Raw genomic sequence first — 22065 nt, 5'->3', positions numbered from 1 at the left:
AACCCTAATAGAGAGCCTTTTAATGTGTTACAATTAAATAGCTTTACAACGCAATGTAAGTACTGAGGAAGAATGTAAACAATTTGAGACATTTATTTTTAAAGTGTAAAAAATGCAAATACATAAATATTGATTAAACAAATTAATGTATTTCTCTTAACCTAATATCTTACAGTCTTTTGCTGCGTCCCAGTCATTTCCTTATAGAAAATAGCCATTAATAACCAAATAAAATTTAAAAAAATTTAAATTCAAAATGTTGACCAGGGTATGTACGGTTTAGGTCCTAACTGTATAAAACTGTATTAATATAAAATCTCATGGAGCGTAGAAGCAACGTGTAATCAAAGCAGGAGTAATGTTGTCATTGTCTAACAGTACACTTACCCTTGACACGCCTCCCTTGTGACAGACTACAACGTTAACGACTTACCAGCTTGATTATTCCAAGGCCTGAGTCACATTACCTCCAAAAAAATGCAAATAATGTCACCCGTGAGAGTGGAGAACATTTGTGGGCATATGGAGCAATCAATCTACAAACTCAATGCAAAAACACACACTCCCCGACGGTAACACACCAAATACCTGAGCACCTTTGCCTGCCTCCGCATGTGCTTGGAGACTGCATGTTGGTTAGTATTGCACTTAAGAGCTGTCTGGGAATTGTTAACAAGATGAATGATTCTTCAACTACTTTCAGACCTGAGAGAGTCGAAGGAGTTGTGCTTTGAGCTCGTTTACAGGAGCCCAGGGAGGTTGTGTTGTGTTAGGTTCTGTTCTTACAGTCATTCATTGGCTTCCTAATGTGAATGAATCACTTTATGACAGCTGTATTAAAAGTACGCATGGCAGGTCAGTCACCCTCCAAATATCATTTTGTGACAGTATCTGATGAGGGCAGCCCTCCAGCTTTTTGCTCTTTCTTCCATATTGTTCTTTTTTTGTCTTTTACAAACAGTATATGCCCTGAAACTATAGTTATTTACTGTATGTTTAATAAACTCCATTGTGTACATGCGCTTTTTGCTATAAAAATATGGAAAGTCCCTTTGGATGTTATGAGGAAAAGCCTAAAGTTTGTATTTAATCAGACTATGTGTACACTAAATATAGTGGTGCCTCAATTTAGAAGCCTAATTGGCACTCTTAACTTAGACTTAGACTTAGACAAACTTTATTGATCCACAATGGAAATTGTTCCACACCGTAGCTCAGTTTCAATGGATGGAAAGGATAATTATGCTTAAAAACTTAGACTTAGACTTCCTTTTATTGTCATTCAAATTTGAACTTTACAGTACATATAAGAACGGAATTACGTTGCATTAGCTCGTTGTAGTGCAGGATAAAAGAGCATTAAGGTGCAGATATAATTAAGTCTAAGTCTAATAAAGAGGTTACTGTACAGATAAATATATGCATCCACGTTTATAGATGTATGTTATATTGTCTTTATATTTCAGCGAGTTAATCCGTTTTTGAGGGAATTGAGAGGATTATTATGATGCGTTCAAGAGTCTTATGGCCTGAGGGAAGAAGCTTTTACAGAACCTGGAGGTTCTGCTACGGAGGCTGCGGAACCTCTTTCTAGAGTCCAGCAGTGAAAACAGTCCTAGGTGGGGGTGGGAGGAGTCTCCGCAGATTTTCTGAGCAGGCAGCGGCTTTTTGCGATTTCCCGGATAGGAGGAAGAGGGGTCCTGATGATCTTTTCCGCCGTCCTCACCACTCTCTGCAGAGACTTCCAGTCTGAGGCACTGCAGGCTCCAGTCCATACAGAGATGCAGTTGGTCAGTAGGCTCTCTATAGTGCCTCTGTAGAATGTGGTGCACACACGGGCACAAAAAAGAGGGCGAAAACAAAAGGTATAAAGTACACTAAAAATGTATCGTAGTAGCAATATAAAATATAACCTATATGTAATATTTACATATTATATATACATTATATAATATATACTGATATATTATATTATTATAGTATTCCTTTATAGAATGTCTACAATATATAACAAATCCCAATTACCATGTACAATATTACTGAACATATGTAACAGCTGCAGCAAAATAAAGGGCAGCATAAAATAGAGAGCAGATCCAGCAGAAATGATACATTATAAACAAAGAGAGGTAGCTAACATGGAGGCGGTCAGGTAATAGACAGATACAGTATCATCTATTGCTGTATGGCGAGTGATTATACAGCTGGATGGAGTGCGGAATGAAGGCGTTATTGAATAAATAATTTAAAACATTTGCATCTCAAATCAATGCTGCCCATTGAAATGAAATACAATCAATTTAATTGGTGTGTGGCCCCTAAAACAGAACATTTTTTTAAAGAAAAAATAACTTTTAGATAAGAAAACAATACAATTGAATAGTCTACTAACAACTACAGTACCGGTAGTTTTATGAAGTAATAAGTTACAGTATTTACCTTGGAGGGTGGCCTTTTACGGTATCTCCTTCCAACTGCTTCTTCCTCAAACATGCCATTAGCAGCTTTTTTTTATTTTAATGGTTAAATGTCCACCATTTAGATATTATTTTAACATCCTTGGCTGGCATTATGACTCATTCTGCTTCAGTATGTTGCAGACTAGCAGTGCCACATTTCTCTTCTCACTATTGTCTTTTACACTAGCTTTCTTCCTTCCAATGATTGAAAGACAAAGTCACGTCAATTTATAGCTGTAATTTATGCTCGTGAGTAAGACCAGATGTTTGGAACGGATCACAGTAGCATTTGCTGCACCAGCTAACGGCGGGGAAGCTTGTAACTCAAAATGTTTGCTTGCAACTTTAATTAGCCGGGAGACAGCTCTTATATCAAAACGCTCTTAAGCTGGGCACTCTCAAGTTGAAGTACCACTGTATATATACTTCTCACCACATTAACTTTTTAGCTTGTATTTGTCCACCCATGTTACATTATCAATAGCATTAATGAGGGAATTATTTACAATGTGGTCTCTTAATGTGATTGGTAAAATGATAAAGCACATACCTTGTATTGGCCTTCTTCAGTGTGTGGGCTATAATGAGCCACACTGCAATTTGATGAAATCTAATGTGATGGTCAATGTTTATTTATTGATATAGCACAATTTGAAAACAGCCACAACTGCCCCAAAGTGCTGTACAGATTAATACAAAAGTTCTGAAACAAAAAATAGACAATCACAAAACGTATAGAACATTCTATATATAAAACACGGCTAAACAAATCAATCAATACAATGGTAAAAACAAAATAAGCATGACACATACACAGCAAAATAAGCACTATTAATAAAATAAAATAATTGTTATCCATAAAAATGGTTAAAAAAAAGTATTAAACAAAAACAGAAACATTTCCATAAATATGTCCAGCTCAGCTTGTGTTAAACGCCAGGCAAATAGGTGTGTTTTTAAAGATTATTTAAAAGTCTCAACTAGAAAGGTGTTCAATCTGGACTTTCGGCACTCTAAAAAGCACTGGTCAGATGACCTTAGCGCCCTGTGTGCAAAATAAGTAAGTCAGATAAATATAGCGGTATAGCTCGGTTGGTAGAGCGGCCGTGCCAGCAACTTGAGGGTTGCAGTTCAATCCCCGCTTCCGCCATCCTAGTCACTGCCGTTGTGTCCTTGGGCAAGACACTTTACCCACCTGCTCCCAGTGCCACCCACACTGGTTTAAATGTAACTTAGATATTGGGTTTCACTATGTAAAGCACTTTGAGTCACTAGAGAAAAGCGCTATATAAATATAATTCACAATTCACAAATATGATGCAGCCAGCCCAGGGAGAGATTTAAAAACAAATAATACAATCTTAAACTAAATTCTAAAAACAACAGGCAGCAAGTGGAAAGAAACCAGTGCAGGAGTGTCCTGTTTTGTCCTGTTCCTGTGAGCAGGCGTGCAGCTGCGTTTTGGACCAGTCCTAAACGGCAAATGGTATAAAGCAGGGGTGCCCACACTTTTTCTGCAGGAGAGCTACTTTTCAATTGATCAAGTCGCGGGAATCTACCTCATTCATATATATAATTTATATTTACTTATTTATGAAATATATGTTTTTGTTAACAAGTTAAAGTTGTTTAATGATAATGCAAGCATGTTTAACACATATAGTTAATGTTGTTAACAATTTAAAGGTGTTTAAAGATAATACAAGCATGTTTAACACATATAGTTAAAGGCCTACTGAAACCCACTACTACCGACCACGCAGTCTGATAGTTTATATATCAATGATGAAATCTTAACAATATAACACATGCCAATACGGCCGGGTTAACTTATAAAGTGACATTTTAAATTTGCCGCTAAACTTCCGGTTCGAAACGCCTCTGAGGATGACGTATGCGCGTGACGTAGCCCGGGGAACACGGGTATGCCTTCCACATTGAAGCCAATACGAAAAAGCTCTGTTTTCATTTCATAATTCCACAGTATTCTGGACATCTGTGTTCGTGAATCTGTTGCAATCATGTTCATTGCATTATGGAGAAAGAAGCTGAGCAAGCAAAGAAGAAAGTTGTCGGTGCGAAATGGACGTATTTTTCGAACGTAGTCAGCAACAACAGTACACAGCCGGCGCTTCTTTGTTTACATTCCCGAAAGATGCAGTCAAGATGGAAGAACTCGGATAACAGAGACTCTAACCAGGAGGACTTTTGACTTCGATACACAGACGCCTGTGGAGAACTGGGACAACACAGACTCTTACCAGGATTACTTTGATTTGGATGACAAAGACGCAGACGTGCTACTGTGAGTATGCAGCTTTGGCTTCTAAACATTTGATCGCTTGACCGTATGTGCGCAACTTTTTTTTGCGTATGTACGTAACTTTTTTTAAATATATAAGCTTTATGAACCTTAGGTTAGGTGAACGGTCTTTTGGGCTGAGTGATTGTGTGTGTTGATCAGGTGTTTGAATTGTATTGGCGTGTTCTATGGAGCTAGGAGCTAGCATAGGAGCTAGGAGTTAGCATAACAAAGACGTAGGTGTTTTTATGCAGGATTAATTTGTGTCATATTAAATATAAGCCTGGTTGTGTTGTGGCTAATAGAGTATATATATGTCTCGTGTTTATTTACTGTTGTAGTCATTCCCAGCTGAATATCAGGTACTGTGAGTATGCAGCCTTGGCTGCTAAACATTTGATAGCTTGACCGTATGTGCGCGTCACGTACGTAACTTTTTAAAAATATATAAGCTTTATGAACCTTGGGTTAGGTGAACGGTCTTTTGGGCTGAGTGATTGTGTGTGTTGATCAGGTGTTTGAATTGTATTGGCGTGTTCTATGGAGCTAGGAGCTAGCAGAGGAGCTAGGAGCTAGCATAACAAACACGTAGGTGTTTTTATGCAGGATTAATTTGTGGCATATTAAATATAAGCCTGGTTGTGTTGTGGCTAATAGAGTATATATATGTCTTGTGTTTATTTACTGTTGTAGTCATTCCCAGCTGAATATCAGGTCACCCCCGGCTCTCACAGCATCTTCCCTATCTGAATAGCTTCAACTCCCCACTAGTCCTTCACTTGCACTTTACTCATCCACAAATCTTTCATCCTCGCTCAAATTAATGGGGAAATTGTCGCTTTCTCGGTCCGAATCTCTCTCACTTCATGCGGCCATCATTGTAAACAATAGGGAACTTTGCGTATATGTTCAACTGACTACGTCACGCTACTTCCGGTAGGGGCAAGCCTTTTTTTTTATCAGATACCAAAAGTTGCAATCTTTATCGTCGTTGTTCTATACTAAATCCTTTCAGCAAAAATATGGCAATATCGCGAAATGATCAAGTATGACACATAGAATAGATCTGCTATCCCCGTTTAAATAAAAAAAATTCATTTCAGTAGGCCTTTAATGTTAACAAGTTAAAGGTGTTTAATGATAATACAAGCATGTTTAACACATAGTTAATATTGTTAACAAGTTAAAGGTGTTTAAAGATAATACAAGCATGTTTAACACATATAGTTAATGTTAACAAGTAACATTAATAACAAGCTGAAGCTCCCCATCAGCAGCTTGAGCGAGGAGTTCATAGTGACACGGTCCAGGGAACTCCTACAATATCGGGAGTCCAGTGACCCAAAGGTTGCCCAGGCTGGGATTGAAGTCAGGACGGGGCGGAAGTGGAGAGCTGCCGAGGCTGTGGATGTCGCAGAGGCAAGGCTACGGCAAAGGGTGTTGGTGGGAACAGTGGCGCAGGGGAGATCTGGCTTAGGTAGCAGAAGAACACCTCGCTATGATAAGGCGCAGGGGAAAGAGAAGAGGTCACTGATCCTCGAGGAGGTGCGAGCAGCGAGCAGGAGTTGAGGAAAGGCGAGCTTGCCAGATGGCGGGAATGCGGCAACAGGGCGCCTGGACCAGATGGGAACAAGCAGCAGAGCGCAAGGTCACATGGACCGAGCTCTGGAAAGCCGAACCCCATCGGATAAAGTTCTTGATCCAGGCGGTCTACGACGTGCTGCCAAGTCCATCCAACCTCTTCACCTGGGGGAAGGTGGAGACACCAACGTGCCCCCTCTGCCAGAGGAGAGGAACCTTGGAGCACATCCTAAGCTGTTGTCCGAAAGCCCTGGGTGAAGGGCGGTACCGCTGGCGACATGACCAGGTCCTGAAGGCCATAGCCGATACCATCTGCAGGGGAGTCAGTCACAGCAAGAGCCTCCGCCCAGTGAAGAGCACCGCTTTCATCAGAGCTGGGGAGAAGTCAACACCGGCTGCCCGGAACACCTCTTCTGGTCTGTTGGCAACAGCACGCGACTGGGAGCTGTCAGTTGATCTGGGCAAGCAGTTGAAGTTCCCTGACGTGGTTGCCAAAACAACACTAAGGCCAGATATTGTGCTTACCTCAGCTGCCTCCAAGCAGGTAATCCTCCTGGAGCTCACAGTGCCTTGGGAGGACCGTATGGAGGAGGCCAATGAGAGGAAGAGCGCAAAGTACTCTCAGCTTGTGGAGGAGTGTCGGAGCAATGGGTGGCGAGCGATGTGCCGGCCCGTTGAAGTGGGATGTCGAGGGTTTGTGGGCAAATCCCTCTGCAGGGCCTACAGAATGCTTGGCATCACAGGGGCCAGCCAGCGAAGGGCCATGAAGTTAGCCACAGATGCAGCAGAAGTGGCATCAAGGTGGCTGTGGATCAGGAGGGGAGAGGCGTGGCATGTAGGGCAGTAGCGCTACCTGGACACAGGCTGGGGCCTGATCAAACCTAGCTGGGTCGCCTAGGGGAGGGGGTCTGATTGTTGAAAGACCCGAAACCCCGTGTGATCCTAGGTTACATCACTGAGGATGTGTCCAGTTGCACCATTGGTGTATTTAAAAAATGATAATAAAAGCATGTTTAACACATATAGTTAATATTGTTAATAAGTTAAAGGTGTTTAAAGATAATACAAGCATGTTTAACACATGTAGTTAAAATTGTTAACAAGTTAAAGGTGTTTAAAGATAATACAAGCATGTTTAACACATATAGTTAATATTGTTAACAAGTTAAAGGTTTTTAAAGATAGTGCAAGCATGTTTAACACATATAGTTAATATTGTTAACAAGTTAAAGGTGTTTAAAGATAATACAAGCATGTTTAACACATATAGTTAATACTGTTAACAAGTTAAAGGTGTTAAAAGATAATACAAGCATGTTTAACACATATAGATTCCTTTCTTTCATGAAGACAAGAATATAAGTTGATGTATTACCTGATTGTGATGACTTGCATTGATAGGAATCAGACAGTGGTGCTGATAACGTCCGCATTTTCAAATGGAGGAGAAAAAAAGTCCTCCTTTCTGTCCAATACCACATAAAAGTGGTTGGTTTTTGGCATCTTATTTGTCCAGCTTCCGTAGTCCTTTGTATACACTTTACAAGAAATACATTGGCGGCAAACTCCGTAGCTTGCTAGCTTGTGCACGCCAGCTTTCTGAGACTCTTATTTTGTTAGCGCAGGCAGGATGAAGCAGCGCTTTTATTGTGCAACTGTGCAGTCGGTCTTTGGAGTTTTGACGACAGGTACGGCGCCAGAGTCTGTTGAAATAAAAAGAGTTTCTCGCCTTCCTGTCGGTAATTTTTTCTTAATAATGAGCTGGCAGCAGCCAGCGTCATTTCAGAAGACCCTCGGGTGCCGTGAATGTCAATCAAGTGACGAAAGTGACGTCATAGTGAAGATTTATGATCGCTCATTTTTAGGACTATTTTTTTAATGCCTGGCTGGCGATCAACTGACACACCCTCCGCGATCGACCGGTAGCTCGCGATCGACGTAATGGGCACCCCTGGTATAAAGTATTAGAGTAGTCCAAGCAGGATGTTATCATGACAGATTCTAACTGGTATACAGGCAGGTATGATTTGACCTTCTGAAGTAGTCTCGGCTGGAAGAAGGCAGTCTTTACCACTGAGCTAATTTCCTTGCAAGGTTTAATGTAACAGCCACTTTAAAAATGTTGTATGACACTGTTTGGTAAGTATTTATTCAATATCATTGTGGTTGCTGGGATTATAAAGTACATATCTCATATTGGATGTCATGAGTTTGAGTTTGTTTAGTCAAAGCTTTTTTGTACACTAATCATTAATACCTTTTCGCAGGCACCCTAAACGTCCTCCTGAGAGTGAGGAGCATTGCCTCTGTGGACACCTTGTTGTGGACCAAGTCAGGTCACCAAGGGCCCAATTGGAAGAAAGCTTACTTTGACATCAATCCCAGTGGACCATTCCAGGTAAGTGCTAAGAGATCATAACATCATAAAATGATTCCTTGGTTCTTCAATATCATTTTTAAATACAAGTAAAAAAGAGAACACATAATGACAATATTTACTATACAAAAGGATATAAAGACAAAAAAATAAGGTACAAATGTAAAAACTATCAGTGACAAATTATTAGAGACCTTTCTGCGAACGGGAGAAAAAACAATGTCTTGAAAATAAAATTGAAAATAAACTGAAGGATAATTAACAAGAAAAATATCAGAATTTAGAATCCTACACAATTTACACCTTAATAGCAATGGGTAATTAAAGTTATATGTGGTTTTTTTTTCAATGTGTTATGTCTGATAGCCAATAATTATACATCATTGCATTAATTTAACACTGATATATATATATATATATATATATATATATATATATATATATATATATATATATATATATATATATATATATATATATATATATATATATATATATATATATTTATATATATATATACACATATATATCAATTTTTTACCGCTTGTCCCTTTCGAGGTCGTGGGGGTTATATATATATATATATATATATATATATATATATATATATATATATATATATATATATATATATATATATATATATATATATATATATATATATATATATATATGTATATATATATATATGATTACAAATTGATGGATAACTTGCTTTGAAATTATAACAAGCTCATATCTAAATATTAAAATTGAATTTTGTTCTTACAAAAAAATGTTGTAATAATGTTAATGTTGTGTTTTTGCATTATCAAATAGTGTAAAGTTAGCATTTTTTCTGTCAAAATTGAAAGAACAAATATGTTTAGTAAGAAAGAGAGTACTTTATTGACACATTATTTCTGGGCTTTCGTCTGCCACATAAACCGATGTGGCGGGCCAGATCTGGCCCCCGGACCTTGAGTATAGTTAGACACATGTGATCTATAGAAATCTAGACTGTGTTGCAACGTTAAAGTTTGGTTCCGTTAAAGTGAAGGTTGTTGCAATTTAATTGATAGTGTGGTTTCTGTGATCAAGTGTGAATTCTCTGATCCAGATACTGGTATGTGCCAAGGAAGTTGAGTACTAGCTCAGCTTAATGGTGTCTATTATCTAACTGTTCTTATCTATGGCTGACAGTGTTGCCGCACTTTCTGGCTACTATTGTCTCTCCTGACTTATTCATCTATTTGCTGATGTCCTCTTCTTTTGTAACATGGTTCCAGTTAGACTTCTGTTGAAATGTACAAAGCATTTATTCCACTATTTCACATTCGAGCTAGCTTATTGCCGCTGCTAGCACAGCTTTCCTCTCTTCCTGCCTCCGTGTGTGTCCGCACTAGATCTGCATTTTAGAACTGTATTACTTCATGTAACATACATAAATCATTGACATTTGGACATTTGTCCGTTGAATTCATTTTTACCACCTCTAATAGCTTTACACACAAAACTTAAGTTTTTCCAAAGATGCATCCGAAAAAAATTGATTCTGGGAAGAAGCGGATGATATTCATTGAATACTGGATGAAGCATTTATAGCAGCAGTAGTATACTCAATCAGAAGGAGTCGATAAAAGCTATAATAAAGTCAGCCAAGGGTGTTAAAATAATTCCTCAGTGACAGACATTTATTCATGAAAATATAGAGAAGATATTGATGGTGTGTTTGACAGAGCAGCAGCTGGCTATATTGTAGAAGTCTGCTCTCCAAGGTAAATGCAGTACACTATTATTACATTACTTCATAGAACTACCGCAGTTGTTTGTAGCACATTCTGTTGTATTAGTTTTGATACAATATGTTTTATGTAGAAGTTCATTTGTTCTTACATTTTAAAAATGGTGCTGTTTTTGGAAGTTACAGCACAAATTAATTTGGTTTCAATCCATTTCAATTCGAGAAATGAGTATTTTGAGTTATGAGTTCCTTCACAGGTCCTAAATACAGTATATGACAGTAGAGTTTTTTACATGTGTTCTTTTCTTACTGGAGTTGCCATGTAAAATAAGCTACTTTGTTGCTACAGTAGGAAGGGGATTCATATCAATCAATCAATCAATCAATCAATCAATCAAAGTTTATTTATACAGCCCTTAATCACAAGTGTCTCAAAGGGCTGCACAAGCCACAACGACATCCGCAGCTCAGATCCCACATCAGGGCAAGAAAAAACTCAACCCACTGGGATACAATGAGAAACCTTGGAGGGGACCGCAGATGTGGGGACCCCCCCTGGTTGACCGGTGCAATGGATGTCGAGTGGATCTAGTTAATAGTGTGAGAGTGCAGTCCATAGTGGATCTAGTTAATAGTGTGAGAGTGCAGTCCATAGTGGATCTAGTTAATAGTGTGAGAGTGCAGTCCATAGTGGATCTAGTTAATAGTGTGAGAGTGCAGTCCATAGTGGATCTAGTTAATAGTGTGAGAGTGCAGTCCATAGTGGATCTAGTTCAGGGGTGGGCAATTAATTTTTACCGGGGGCCGCATGAGCAACCCGAGCACTGCTGGAGGGCCACATCGACAATATTTCAATTAAATTTTGCTCAATATTATTTTTGATATATACCGTAAGATAAATAATAATAATAATAATAATAATAATTAATAATAATAGTAATACTTCAACATAGTGTGTGTAACAGCATTCCATGACTAATATAAATAAATTAACATTAATAATAAATTACAGTAAAATAAGCACATGTATGACTGAGGAGTCATAGTGTAACTTTGTGTGGTGTTTGAGTTGTCCGACTTTTTGTGTGGCCATAAACGCACCAGTGGTTTAGTGGTATGCGTGTTGGTGACAGATGACAAGTTTGTTTTGGCCTGGTTCGTACGGCAGAAAATGACTAGTTTTTCAAAATAGAAGTGTTTTACTCATGTTTTTGGTGTGGTTATGGCCGAATATAAACAGTTTTGCTCAATAAAGTGATCAATATAATTCCTGTCCTCGAAGCATCTCGATAGACGTTACAATAATTGAACGGTGTTCAATTGAACGGTGTTGATGAACACCGTTAGGGCCGCTTGTTGTCACTGTCACTCAAAGTTGCATTGCATAATTACATAGAATAAATATGTTTATTTTGTTTAGAATTCAGATGGGATTTGATTTGGTGCGCGGCATATATTTGCTGTGCGCAGCGGACGCTTGAGCAGTGCGCAATTGCGCAGGCACGCACCTTAGAGGGAACGTTGCTTGGCAGTCCATGTCTTGTTAGAAACACGGCATTCGTCATCAACTTTTCTCTTTTTAGCGTCTCTGGTGTAAACCGTGCATCACTTGTCGCTGCATGTGCACCTTCACTCGCAGGTTACACACGGACACACGCCCATAAATAATACTTTTCAAAATAAAAGCAGCACAGTTGTATTGCACGCACGACATAGATGTTTTTTCAACTTTATTTAGTAATTTGTGGTTGCAGCTGTTCACATTCACTCACAATCACGCACACGCATACGTCCACACGGAAGTAATACAAATAACGATTTTCAAAACAAAAGCAGCACCGTTGTATTGCACACTCAACATAGATACTTTTTAAAATGTATTTTGTAATTTATAATTGGCCTCACGCGGGCCGGACAGGGACGCACAAAGGGCCGGATGCGGCCCGCGGGCCGCAGAATGCCCAGGTCTGATCTAGTTAATAGTGTGAGAGTCCGGTCCATAGTGGGGCGAGCAGGGGATCATCTTGAGTGGAGACAAGTCAGCAGTGCAGAGACGTCCCCAATTGATGCACAGATGAGTGGTCCACCCTGGGTCCTGACTTTGAACAGCTAGCGGTTCATCTGTGGTCACCTGATAACCTCTCCACGCAGGAGAGGGGGGCAGAGAAGAAAAGAGACGGCAGATCAACACCATTCATAGCGGCTTACCTGACACATGAAACGTGACAAATGTGGGAGTGGGGGGGGGTTTGCACTATCTGCACAAAATCTGTTTTGTGACAATTCCAACTTTGACCACAGCATCAGTTGCTATGTAGAGTGGTGCTTTCCATCATTTTCCATTCCCTTCCTCTCATGCGAGATCCTTCCATTAAGGGGCCATATGAATACTTTCCCTCCTGTAAATGCACAACAAGTATCATTGTTGTATTTAGTTTAACCAGAAAAAACAAACTGCAAGTGTAAAACACCGCCTTGTAGCTGGATTTATTCTGCTCTTCAGTGTGTTTTATGGTGCCTGGGTGTTAGCCATTGTGGGAGACTGTGCCACAAATCAGGGGCCGTATTTATCAAGCTTCTTAGAATTACTCCTAAGAAGTCTGCTAAGAGTTGACTTAAGAGTAAATAAATTCTTCGCTGAAAGCTGCACTTAAAAGTTAGTTATCAAGCGTCTTACTCACACTTTCAGCGAAGTGTAGGACTGAATCTTAAGTGTCACACTCAGAGCTGAATTACGACATTACTATGTGCCGTAAACGGAATTTTAGGTGACGTAATTTCTGTGTCCATAGAAATGACCAATCACGGAGGGGAATCCCTTGTCTAAGAATAAAGAAATATCTTAGAAATATTTAAGTGGACAATGGGAGTGTATATTTTGACACTAAACTACAAAATAATACAAAACAAACAATATTGGCAATAAATCAAAAATAAAAGTTTCCTTTTTGTTGCACCTTTCCTGCTTCCTGCTCCCAGACCGTAGTCGAAGAGCGCAGGGGAGACACTTCTCCAGGGCCGATGTATGCTCGGGGCAACACCCTTCACTTTACCCGGCAGTGGGTCTCCACAGCGGACGACTTTAGGGTGAATGATGAGTCCGGCGATTAGTTGCAAATCTTGCTTTATTGATTGCTTGCACACAGCCAATCCAACACAAAACAAACTAGTCCCCGCCCGCAGTCACGCTACCGCTCCCTCTCTTCTCTCGCCCACACACTCACTGACGTCACTCACCTCACATGCTGTCACCTATTAAAGGGCCACACACACATATACGCTACTCTCATAACATTTTCTTTCCAATTCATTAATTAGGCAACTAATTTGAAACTGGTGTGGGTGGCTGTATATATACCAGCCCACTGCAGCCACATGCAGAAATCAACATGGAATCGAAAATTATTAAATCTGTGACAAAACTCTGTCTAAACGATACCGTTTGGTCAGCTGCTCGTCATCAAACAAAGCCAGGACATCCTTCCGCTCCCTGAACGTTTGCACACGTCTCTCTCGCCTCAGTGCCATCCCCTGCTGGCAACTCCTAACCTCTTAGGACACCTCTGAAGGTCTCTTAAATATCGTGGAGAGTAGGAGTGATTCTTAGACTTAAGAAAGTTGATAAATAGCTTTTATTCTTAAGTTTGAGAGTAGGACTAAATTTCGCAAATTCTCAGGACTTAAGTGTAAAATGGCACTCTAAGACGCTTGATAAATACGGCCCCTGGTCTAAGGTGCACAAATGTTGAAGACCTGCTATGTGAGGATGTAACCAATGCACTTTCTTTGCAAAGACAGCAGTGACTTGACCAAAATTTGGATCCAGTTGTTTTTTTTGACTTGTTGACAAAGCACCACCTCTGGACTGACAAATTCAGGCTTTCGGCCGCGAGCAAGTTACAACTCGGCTTTTATGTTCATGACATTGCTCTCTTTTTTTGTCAACGCTCTTATCTTAGGGAGGTTTCCTCTACTGGAGTGTTCCTCTCTTCAGCATCTGTCCCAGGAGACAGGCCTCCTATGCAGCCTAGATAGAAAGAGGTGGTTTATACTCTGGAGGCTGCTTGGGATAAAAGGAATTTTGAAAAAAAAAACCTGGCCCTTAGACTTTGTTTGGAATTTGATACATCTTTCATTGGGATATTTACCGCCAAGTGATACAGACGAGCTTCTAAGGAGTTAAAGAAAAGTTATCGAACTTTAATTCTGAGCTCACAGAGGCTTGCTTGCTTGCTTGCCCGCACGTGTCGTTGACACATATCCAGATCGTAAATCTTCTTGGTGAAAGTAGCAAGCTGTTAGTAAGGTCATTAAATCAATTTCAGCAAATGTTGTAAACAAACCTCAAAGCATTGTTAGTGTTTGTGCCAGAATCCTAGATTTTTGGAAATAACACTTTTCCTTTGCCCATTGAAATTCTATGCTCCATTCATCCAGCCTATCCTGGCTGATTTGAGGCGAGGGGGCAGATTTCACCCAGGTATTGATTGGACTAGTAGAACTAACGAGATCACTTCGATATGGCATGTCTGAATAAGTTATCTCATGCATTGCATCAATGTAAAAATAACATTCAGACATTTTTTTGTATGGAGGGTCATGTGTATGAATGAGGAACCTTTGAGCAAAACATCCAGCTCCTTTTTTTTCTGCTGAAAGTCAGCAACAAGCTCTTTCACACAAGCTGCCGCAGAGGATTATTTGCTTCTTCTAGAATGTGCTGATCTCAGGATGAGCAACAAAGTTTTATATTTATTTCAGAGATAGACATAGAATGCACCTCCCCAAAGACATGACCTCTTGGTAGAAGTAAAGCTTTGTCTCAAAACTTGTTCAACACTCCTTAACTCTATTTGACTTGTACCACCAACTTGTCTCAGTGTACCTATGTGCCTACATACTAAAATATTGTGTGTACTAAAACTTAATATTGTAGTGCATGCAAAGCCAATCTACTAAACCAGGAGTCGACAACCCAAAACGTTGAAAGAGCCATATTGGACCAAAAATACAAAAAACGAATCTGTCTGAAGCCGCAAAAAATATGTCTTATAATGAAGGCAACACATGACGTAAGTGTCTATATTTGCTATAATAGCCTACTATCAAAATGACTATGTGTCGCAGGCTGAAGCAAATCTTTGTTGACAGAAATGTTGAACTTTTATATTTATTCTACACATTTTTACAACATTAAAAACCATTAGTAAATCAGATGCTACTCAGTAGGTGAGATATTCTGGAAATGTAATGGCCAAAGGTATAGATGTGTGTGTCCAAGTTAAAGGAAACGGCAGGCTGTCTTCTTTTAATAGACTTATTACAATCTTTGGCAAGCTATGGTAATGTTTGCTGTGGTCTGGAACAACATGGTACACAAACAACTATCTGAAATGCAGCCAATATTACATACAGATAATGTGTCATGAGACATGCAAAACTAAATTATATACAAAGAGGATAAAAGTAAAGGATATCAAATGAGCTCAAATATACCCACAAATGAGGCATAATGATGCAATATGTACATACAGCTAGCCTAAATAGCATGTTAGCATTGATTAGCTTGCAGTCATGCACTGACCAAATATGCCTGATTAGCACACCACACAAGTCAATAACATCAACAAAGCGCACCTTTGTGTATTCACGCACAGCGTGAAACTTTTGGTGGACAAAATGAGACAACGAAGGAGTGGAATATTACTCTTGCGCTGAGGATTGCGTCTCTTAAATGAGCAAAATAGTGAGCACACTCCATTTAGTGCAGGGGTCTCAAACTCAATTTACCTGGGGGCCACTGGATGCAGAAACTGGGTGAGGCTGGGCCGCAAGAAAATATTTCTTAAAAAAAATCTAACATGCACTTTTTAATGAATTCACCTTCTTTGAATGGCTTTCCCGCCCTAGCAACCATCTCACTCACCATGTAGCTAGCTTTGACTGCTGCATCGCTCTTTTCGCTTGCTTTCTTGACGAAATCTTGTTGCCTCAGTATACTGGTTTTAAAATTTGCAACCCGGTTCACTCTCTCATCTCCCTGGTATTTTGCATACTCTTCAGCATGTCTAAATGTATAATGACGTTTCAAATTGTATTCATTGTGCACCGCAACTTTCTCTGTATCAACTACAGAAAAGAGCTATAAGGATTATTCATAAAGTAGATTACTTAGAACACACTAACATATTATTTATTAATTCAGGTTTATTGAAATTACAGGAGCTAGTCAAGTTACAGACATTATCTGTCACGTTTAAGGCTAAAAGTAAAACATTACCAGCAAATTTACAAAAAATGTTTGTCATCACGTCTGAGAATGAAGAGCATAGAAGAAAAGGTCATTTCCAACATCAGTATTCAAGGACAACTTTAAAACAAATGTGCATATAAGTGGTGGGGGTTAAACTATGGAATTCTCTTTACAATGAGATAAAAGATTGTAAAAAATATATTCCAATTGAAACAATATATAAAGACAGAACAATAAGATAATATGGACAGCCATAAGTGTTTACATTTTGCTTTATATTTATTATTTTACTTATTTTTTGCCTGGTTTTGTATTTGTTTTGTATCATCCCGTGAGGTGTATATTACTTCTTTTGTTTTTTTTGTTCGGTTTGTACATCATGAAGTTTTGCACTTCTTGTGTTTTTGTGTGTGTTTTTTTGTTTGTTTTCGTTATATTTGAATGTAATTGTTGGTTTATATGATATCATTAAGTAAGACTACGTATCATGTTGAAGGGGAAAGAAAAATATAAGATCCTGCTCCTTCTCAGGCATTGGTGTGTAAATGTATAATAGAATAATTGAGGTATAATTGTCTATCGATCAAAGATGCACATCAATGAAGGAGATAAATAAAAATGAAATGAAATGAAATGAAATAAGACACGTCGGGGTGCCCCCTGTGCTCAACAAAGAAATATTGCATCAAAAATCGTCTCTGTCTAGAGCCAACGGGAGGGGGAGGGGGGCGGCTCGCCGTGGAGTTTACAGTTACGGGTTAACATCACCACTAACGTGTTACACGTCTGATTCGCCCAGTGACTCGCTCTCGGAGTATCAGCGCTGGGGTCCAGTGCACCACACTTTTGTATTGTCGCTCGGTCCTTCGGCGGAGTGCTTTGGAAGCTAACGGACGCTCGTCTTCCCCGCCCGGACTATTTACAACGGGGGCGGGAGCGAGCAGGCGGGCGAGTGAGGGAGGCAGGGAGGGAGGGAGGAAGTGCGTGTGCGGGTGTCGTGGAAAAGCGGCAAAATGTTTCTCTGCTTGCATCACGCAAGTGACGTCAATGCATACTTGCCAGCCTTGAGACCTCCGAATTCGGGAGATGGGGGGGTTGAGGTGTGTGTGTGCGTGTGTGTGTGGGGGGGGGGGGGGGGGTGTTTTTGTAGCCCGGAAGAGTTAGGGCTGCAAGGGATTCTGGGTATTTGTTCTGTTGTGTTTATGTTGTGTTTAGGTGCGGATGTTCTCCCGAAATGTGTTTATCATTCTTGTTTGGTGTGGGTTCACAGTGTAGCGCATATTTGTAACAGTGTTAAAAATAAATAAAATAAAATATGACCACCCTTAGTGTGACATGTATGGCTGGTCCTCAAGTACTTCTTGCAATAACTTGCGTGTGTCTGCAGAAGCCTCACCCATGAGTATGGGCTGCCACGCTGTTAGTATGGAGAAAAAGGAGATGCTGTGACAGTTTCTAGAGGACACTAAAGGCAGTGCCATCACGGCACGCCCTCGATATTGTGAGAGCCTTATACCACACCTTGATTGGTAGATTCCTTTAGCTCCGCACACAACGTTGTCAAGCGCCATTCATTTAAAACTCGCGGGCCGCACTAACATTAAACTTTCATATTAAGGCAGGGGCCGCAAAATAACGTCTCGCGGGCCGCAATTGGCCCGCAGGCCGCATGTTTGAGACCGATGATTTAGTGTGTCTGCCTTGATGCATATGCAGAATATATGCTGGTACAGTTAGTCAAATCCACCTTTGTTTGAGTGCATCTTACAGCCAGGTATGCAAAAACTACAATTAAATCAAAAGTTGTATAGCAGGGGTCACCAACGCGGTGCCCGCGGGCACCAGGTCGCCCGTAAGGACCAGATGAGTCGCCCGCGGGCCTGTTCTAAAAAAAAATAAAAAAAATTTTTAAATTATTATTATTTTTTATTTTTATTTTTTTAAATTAAATCTACATAGAAAAAACACAAGATACACTTTCAATCAGTGCATCAACCCAAACAACCTATAAACCGCTATAAAAGTTCACCTCCAGGCAGCTACAACCCTAAACTAACACCCTCCCCGGATTGCTAATAATCAAATGTAAACAATCAAATGCAGATTCTTTTTCTTATGCCTTCTGATCTCTCTCTCTCTCTCTCTCTCTCTCTCTCTCTCTCTCTCTCTCTCTCTCTATGTCCACTACTTGATGTCCATACCCCCCCCCCCCCCACCCCACCCCCCCTCCACACTCCTGATTGTAAATAATGTAAATAATTCAATGTGATTATCTTGTGTGATGACTGTATTATGATGATAGTATATATGATAGTATATATCTGTATCATGAATCAATTTAAGTGGACCCCGACTTAAACAAGTTGAAAAACTTATTCGGGTGTTACCATTTAGTGGTCAATTGTACGGAATATGTACCTCACTGTGCAACCTACTAATAAAAATCTCAATCAATCAATCAATCAATCACCTCCCCCATGCACACTCATCCACACCCACTCACACAAAAGGGGTTATTTCTTTCTGCTACCAATATTCTGGTTCCCACAACATAGACAACACATCTGCAAGGGACACAGTCCCTGCAGCACACATGATTGTATAGGCTGCTGGTCCACTAACATTTTAATTAATTACTATTTTTTATGTAATTATTTTTATATTGTTTTACTTTCTTTTTTATCCAAGAAAATGTTTTTTATTTATTTATCTTATTTTATTTTATTTTTAAAAAAAGGGCCTTATCTGCAACAGACCAGGTTGTCAATGAAATTAGATTTGTTTAAAGGGTTTTTTAAACCAGGCCCAGTCCAGATAATGTCCAAGTCGGACTCAGCAACACACACCTTCATTCATGTACACAGAAAAAAATTAGGGAACACAACAGATTGCATATAATTTATAAACAAAATTACATTTTCAAAATAAGCATTTATGTACAGTCCAGATTATGTCCAGGTCACTCAAATTAGGGAACACAACAACAGATATCATATAATCTATAAACATAATTATACTTTCAAAATAAGCCTTTGAGGACTTCTCATCTTTTTTTTAATGTTTTTTGGCATCATTATCGTTTTCAACCATGTAACTTTCTAAAGTTAGAAAATACTGAATACATGTTTTAAAGAAAGTAATACTAAGTGAATATCTGTTTTTGGCCTTAAAAATAAACATTTTACCGAGTACTATAATTAAATTGACTAAATCATGATTGTCAATGAACTCTCCTAAAATAACAGAAACCACATTAAGCTTCATAAACAAACCAATCCTTAAACACATTTTTTCAACTTCCACCCAAAACAAAGACACAATATGACAATACCAAAACAAATGCAGGGTGGATTCAGGCTCCTGACAACAAAATCGGCAATCATCTGACTCTGTCATATTCCATAATTTTAACATTTTCCCTGTGGGTAAGAAGTTATAAATAATTTAAATTTGAAAATAACGATTTTGCACATCGATAGTGGTTTTATAGATTAGTTTGAATATGGCATCCTATGGCAACGGGCAGTCAAAAAAGTCCTCCCATTTTCCATTTGTGTTGTATGAGGCAGCCTTCAAAGATTTCTTTATTAAATAAAAACTATATATTTTTCTATTTATTTTAGTTCCTTTTTGCCAACTAGAATTTCTTATTAGAGGTTTACAAACTAATAATTTAGTAGTTCCATAATTAATTATTTGTTTCCATCTTTTCCCAATTACTCCAGTTAGTTGATAAAATGAAAAGCTTGAGCAAGCATCACCATACATAGCTCTAAATTCATCATACTTCATAATTGTACCATTCTCATTGATAATATCATTGACAAAAATGATTCCTCTTTCAAACATATTTTTCCAAAAGAAAGGCTTTCCATCTATTACAATATTAGAGTTCATCCATATTAACTGCTGCAAAATATCGTCTCTTTTTCCTGGCACATAAAATTGAAAACACCACTATGAGTGCATTGTTTCCTTTATGAACCCCGCCATGTTTCCCAGCAGACTCTCTGGGAGGGGATCACTTGTAAAAAAGGATACAATTTCTTTTGATACAGTACATGTTTTTTGTCCAATAGGACATTTGTGTGCCACTCAATGTTTAAATACATCTTTGGAACAATTGATGCTTTTAAAGACAGACACATAGCTTCAAGGTTGAGAAGTTTCAGGCCCCCATATTCATACTATGTGTACAAAACCTTTCTTTTAATCTTTTCTGGTTTGCCGTTCCAGACAAAATCGAAGACCCTCCGCTCATAAATCTTAAAAAAGTTTTGTGATGGAGCTGGTAATGACAAAAACAAATAAATAAATTGAGGAATAATTAACGAGTTGGCAATAGACATTTTACCATACAAGGTTAGGGATTTCCCTTTCCATAATTGCATAATTTTGTCCAGCTTTCTTAGTCGATTATCATAATTTACTGAGCCTAGATCTTCCAGATTTTCTGGGACAACAACACTAAGTATGTTAACTGGTCCATCTGTCCACAAAACAGGCACTTTGCATTCCATTCGAAAGGACGTTCCCTTTAGATTTTCGATTCTTAACATTTTACATTTATCATAATTAAGCTTAAGGCCAGATTGCTGTGAAAATATGTCCAAAAGATTAAGAAGGTTCCACAAACAATGAGGAAAAATCTTATCTTTGTGAATCAGCCTTTTCTGACATGAACTTCATCAAGAACAAACACAGAACACGCCTCACTGATGCACATCTGCAAGACTCACTCAGAGTTGCAGTGTCAAGTTACACACCAGAGTACAACACACTAGTTAACAGCATGCAATGCCAGGCTTCCCACTAACTGACAAAGAAACAGATAACAGATTTGGTGTCCAGTTCAAAGTGTGACATGATTTAAAAATTTTAGAGTTTACTTTTGTATTTTACATGAGTTATTATTTGTACAAACATGGTGCAAAGTAATTCATGATTTGTTAAAAAATGTTAGTGGCTAGCTAGTTAAAATGGGATATTGTGATTTCACAAGACTGTCTTAGAAGTGATCATTTGAAAATGTTCAATTTGAAAAATGTGCACTTAGAGAAAATATAAAAATAAAGTGTTGCATATTGATATTTATCGGTTTCTATATATATTTATTGTGAGAAATCATTAAGATGATCAGTGTTTCCACAAAGATAAATATCATTAATTATTAATAATAACAGAGTTAAAGGTCAATTGAGCAAATTGGCTACTTCTGGCAATTTATTTAAGTGTGTATCTAACTGGTAGCCCTTCGCATTAATCAGCACCCAAGAAGTAGCCCTTGGTTTCAAAAAGGTTGGTGACCCCTGTTGTATAGTAATGGTTGTACATAAAATGCAGGTCTTGGGAAGCAGAGAGTGCGTATTA

At 38.8% G+C, this 22065-nt stretch overlaps 1 protein-coding gene across 4 annotated transcripts in view; it reads left to right on the top strand.

Annotated features, from left to right (window-relative positions):
* The window catches only part of LOC133632656 (MAM domain-containing glycosylphosphatidylinositol anchor protein 1), a 596928-nt gene that overhangs the window by 510041 nt on the left and 64822 nt on the right, over window positions 1-22065 (top strand). For all 4 annotated transcript variants that reach the window (XM_062025233.1, XM_062025218.1, XM_062025227.1 and 1 more), the window contains one exon: window positions 8610-8740. In XM_062025233.1, the coding sequence (XP_061881217.1) occupies window positions 8610-8740 (131 nt within the window). The remainder of the gene's footprint in view (window positions 1-8609; window positions 8741-22065) is intronic.

This window comes from Entelurus aequoreus, linkage group LG02 (genome assembly GCF_033978785.1).
Source record: "Entelurus aequoreus isolate RoL-2023_Sb linkage group LG02, RoL_Eaeq_v1.1, whole genome shotgun sequence".
Lineage (NCBI taxonomy): Eukaryota > Metazoa > Chordata > Actinopteri > Syngnathiformes > Syngnathidae > Entelurus > Entelurus aequoreus.
Note: the sequence above shows the minus strand (reverse complement) of the source record. Positions and strands in the feature narration are given on the sequence as shown.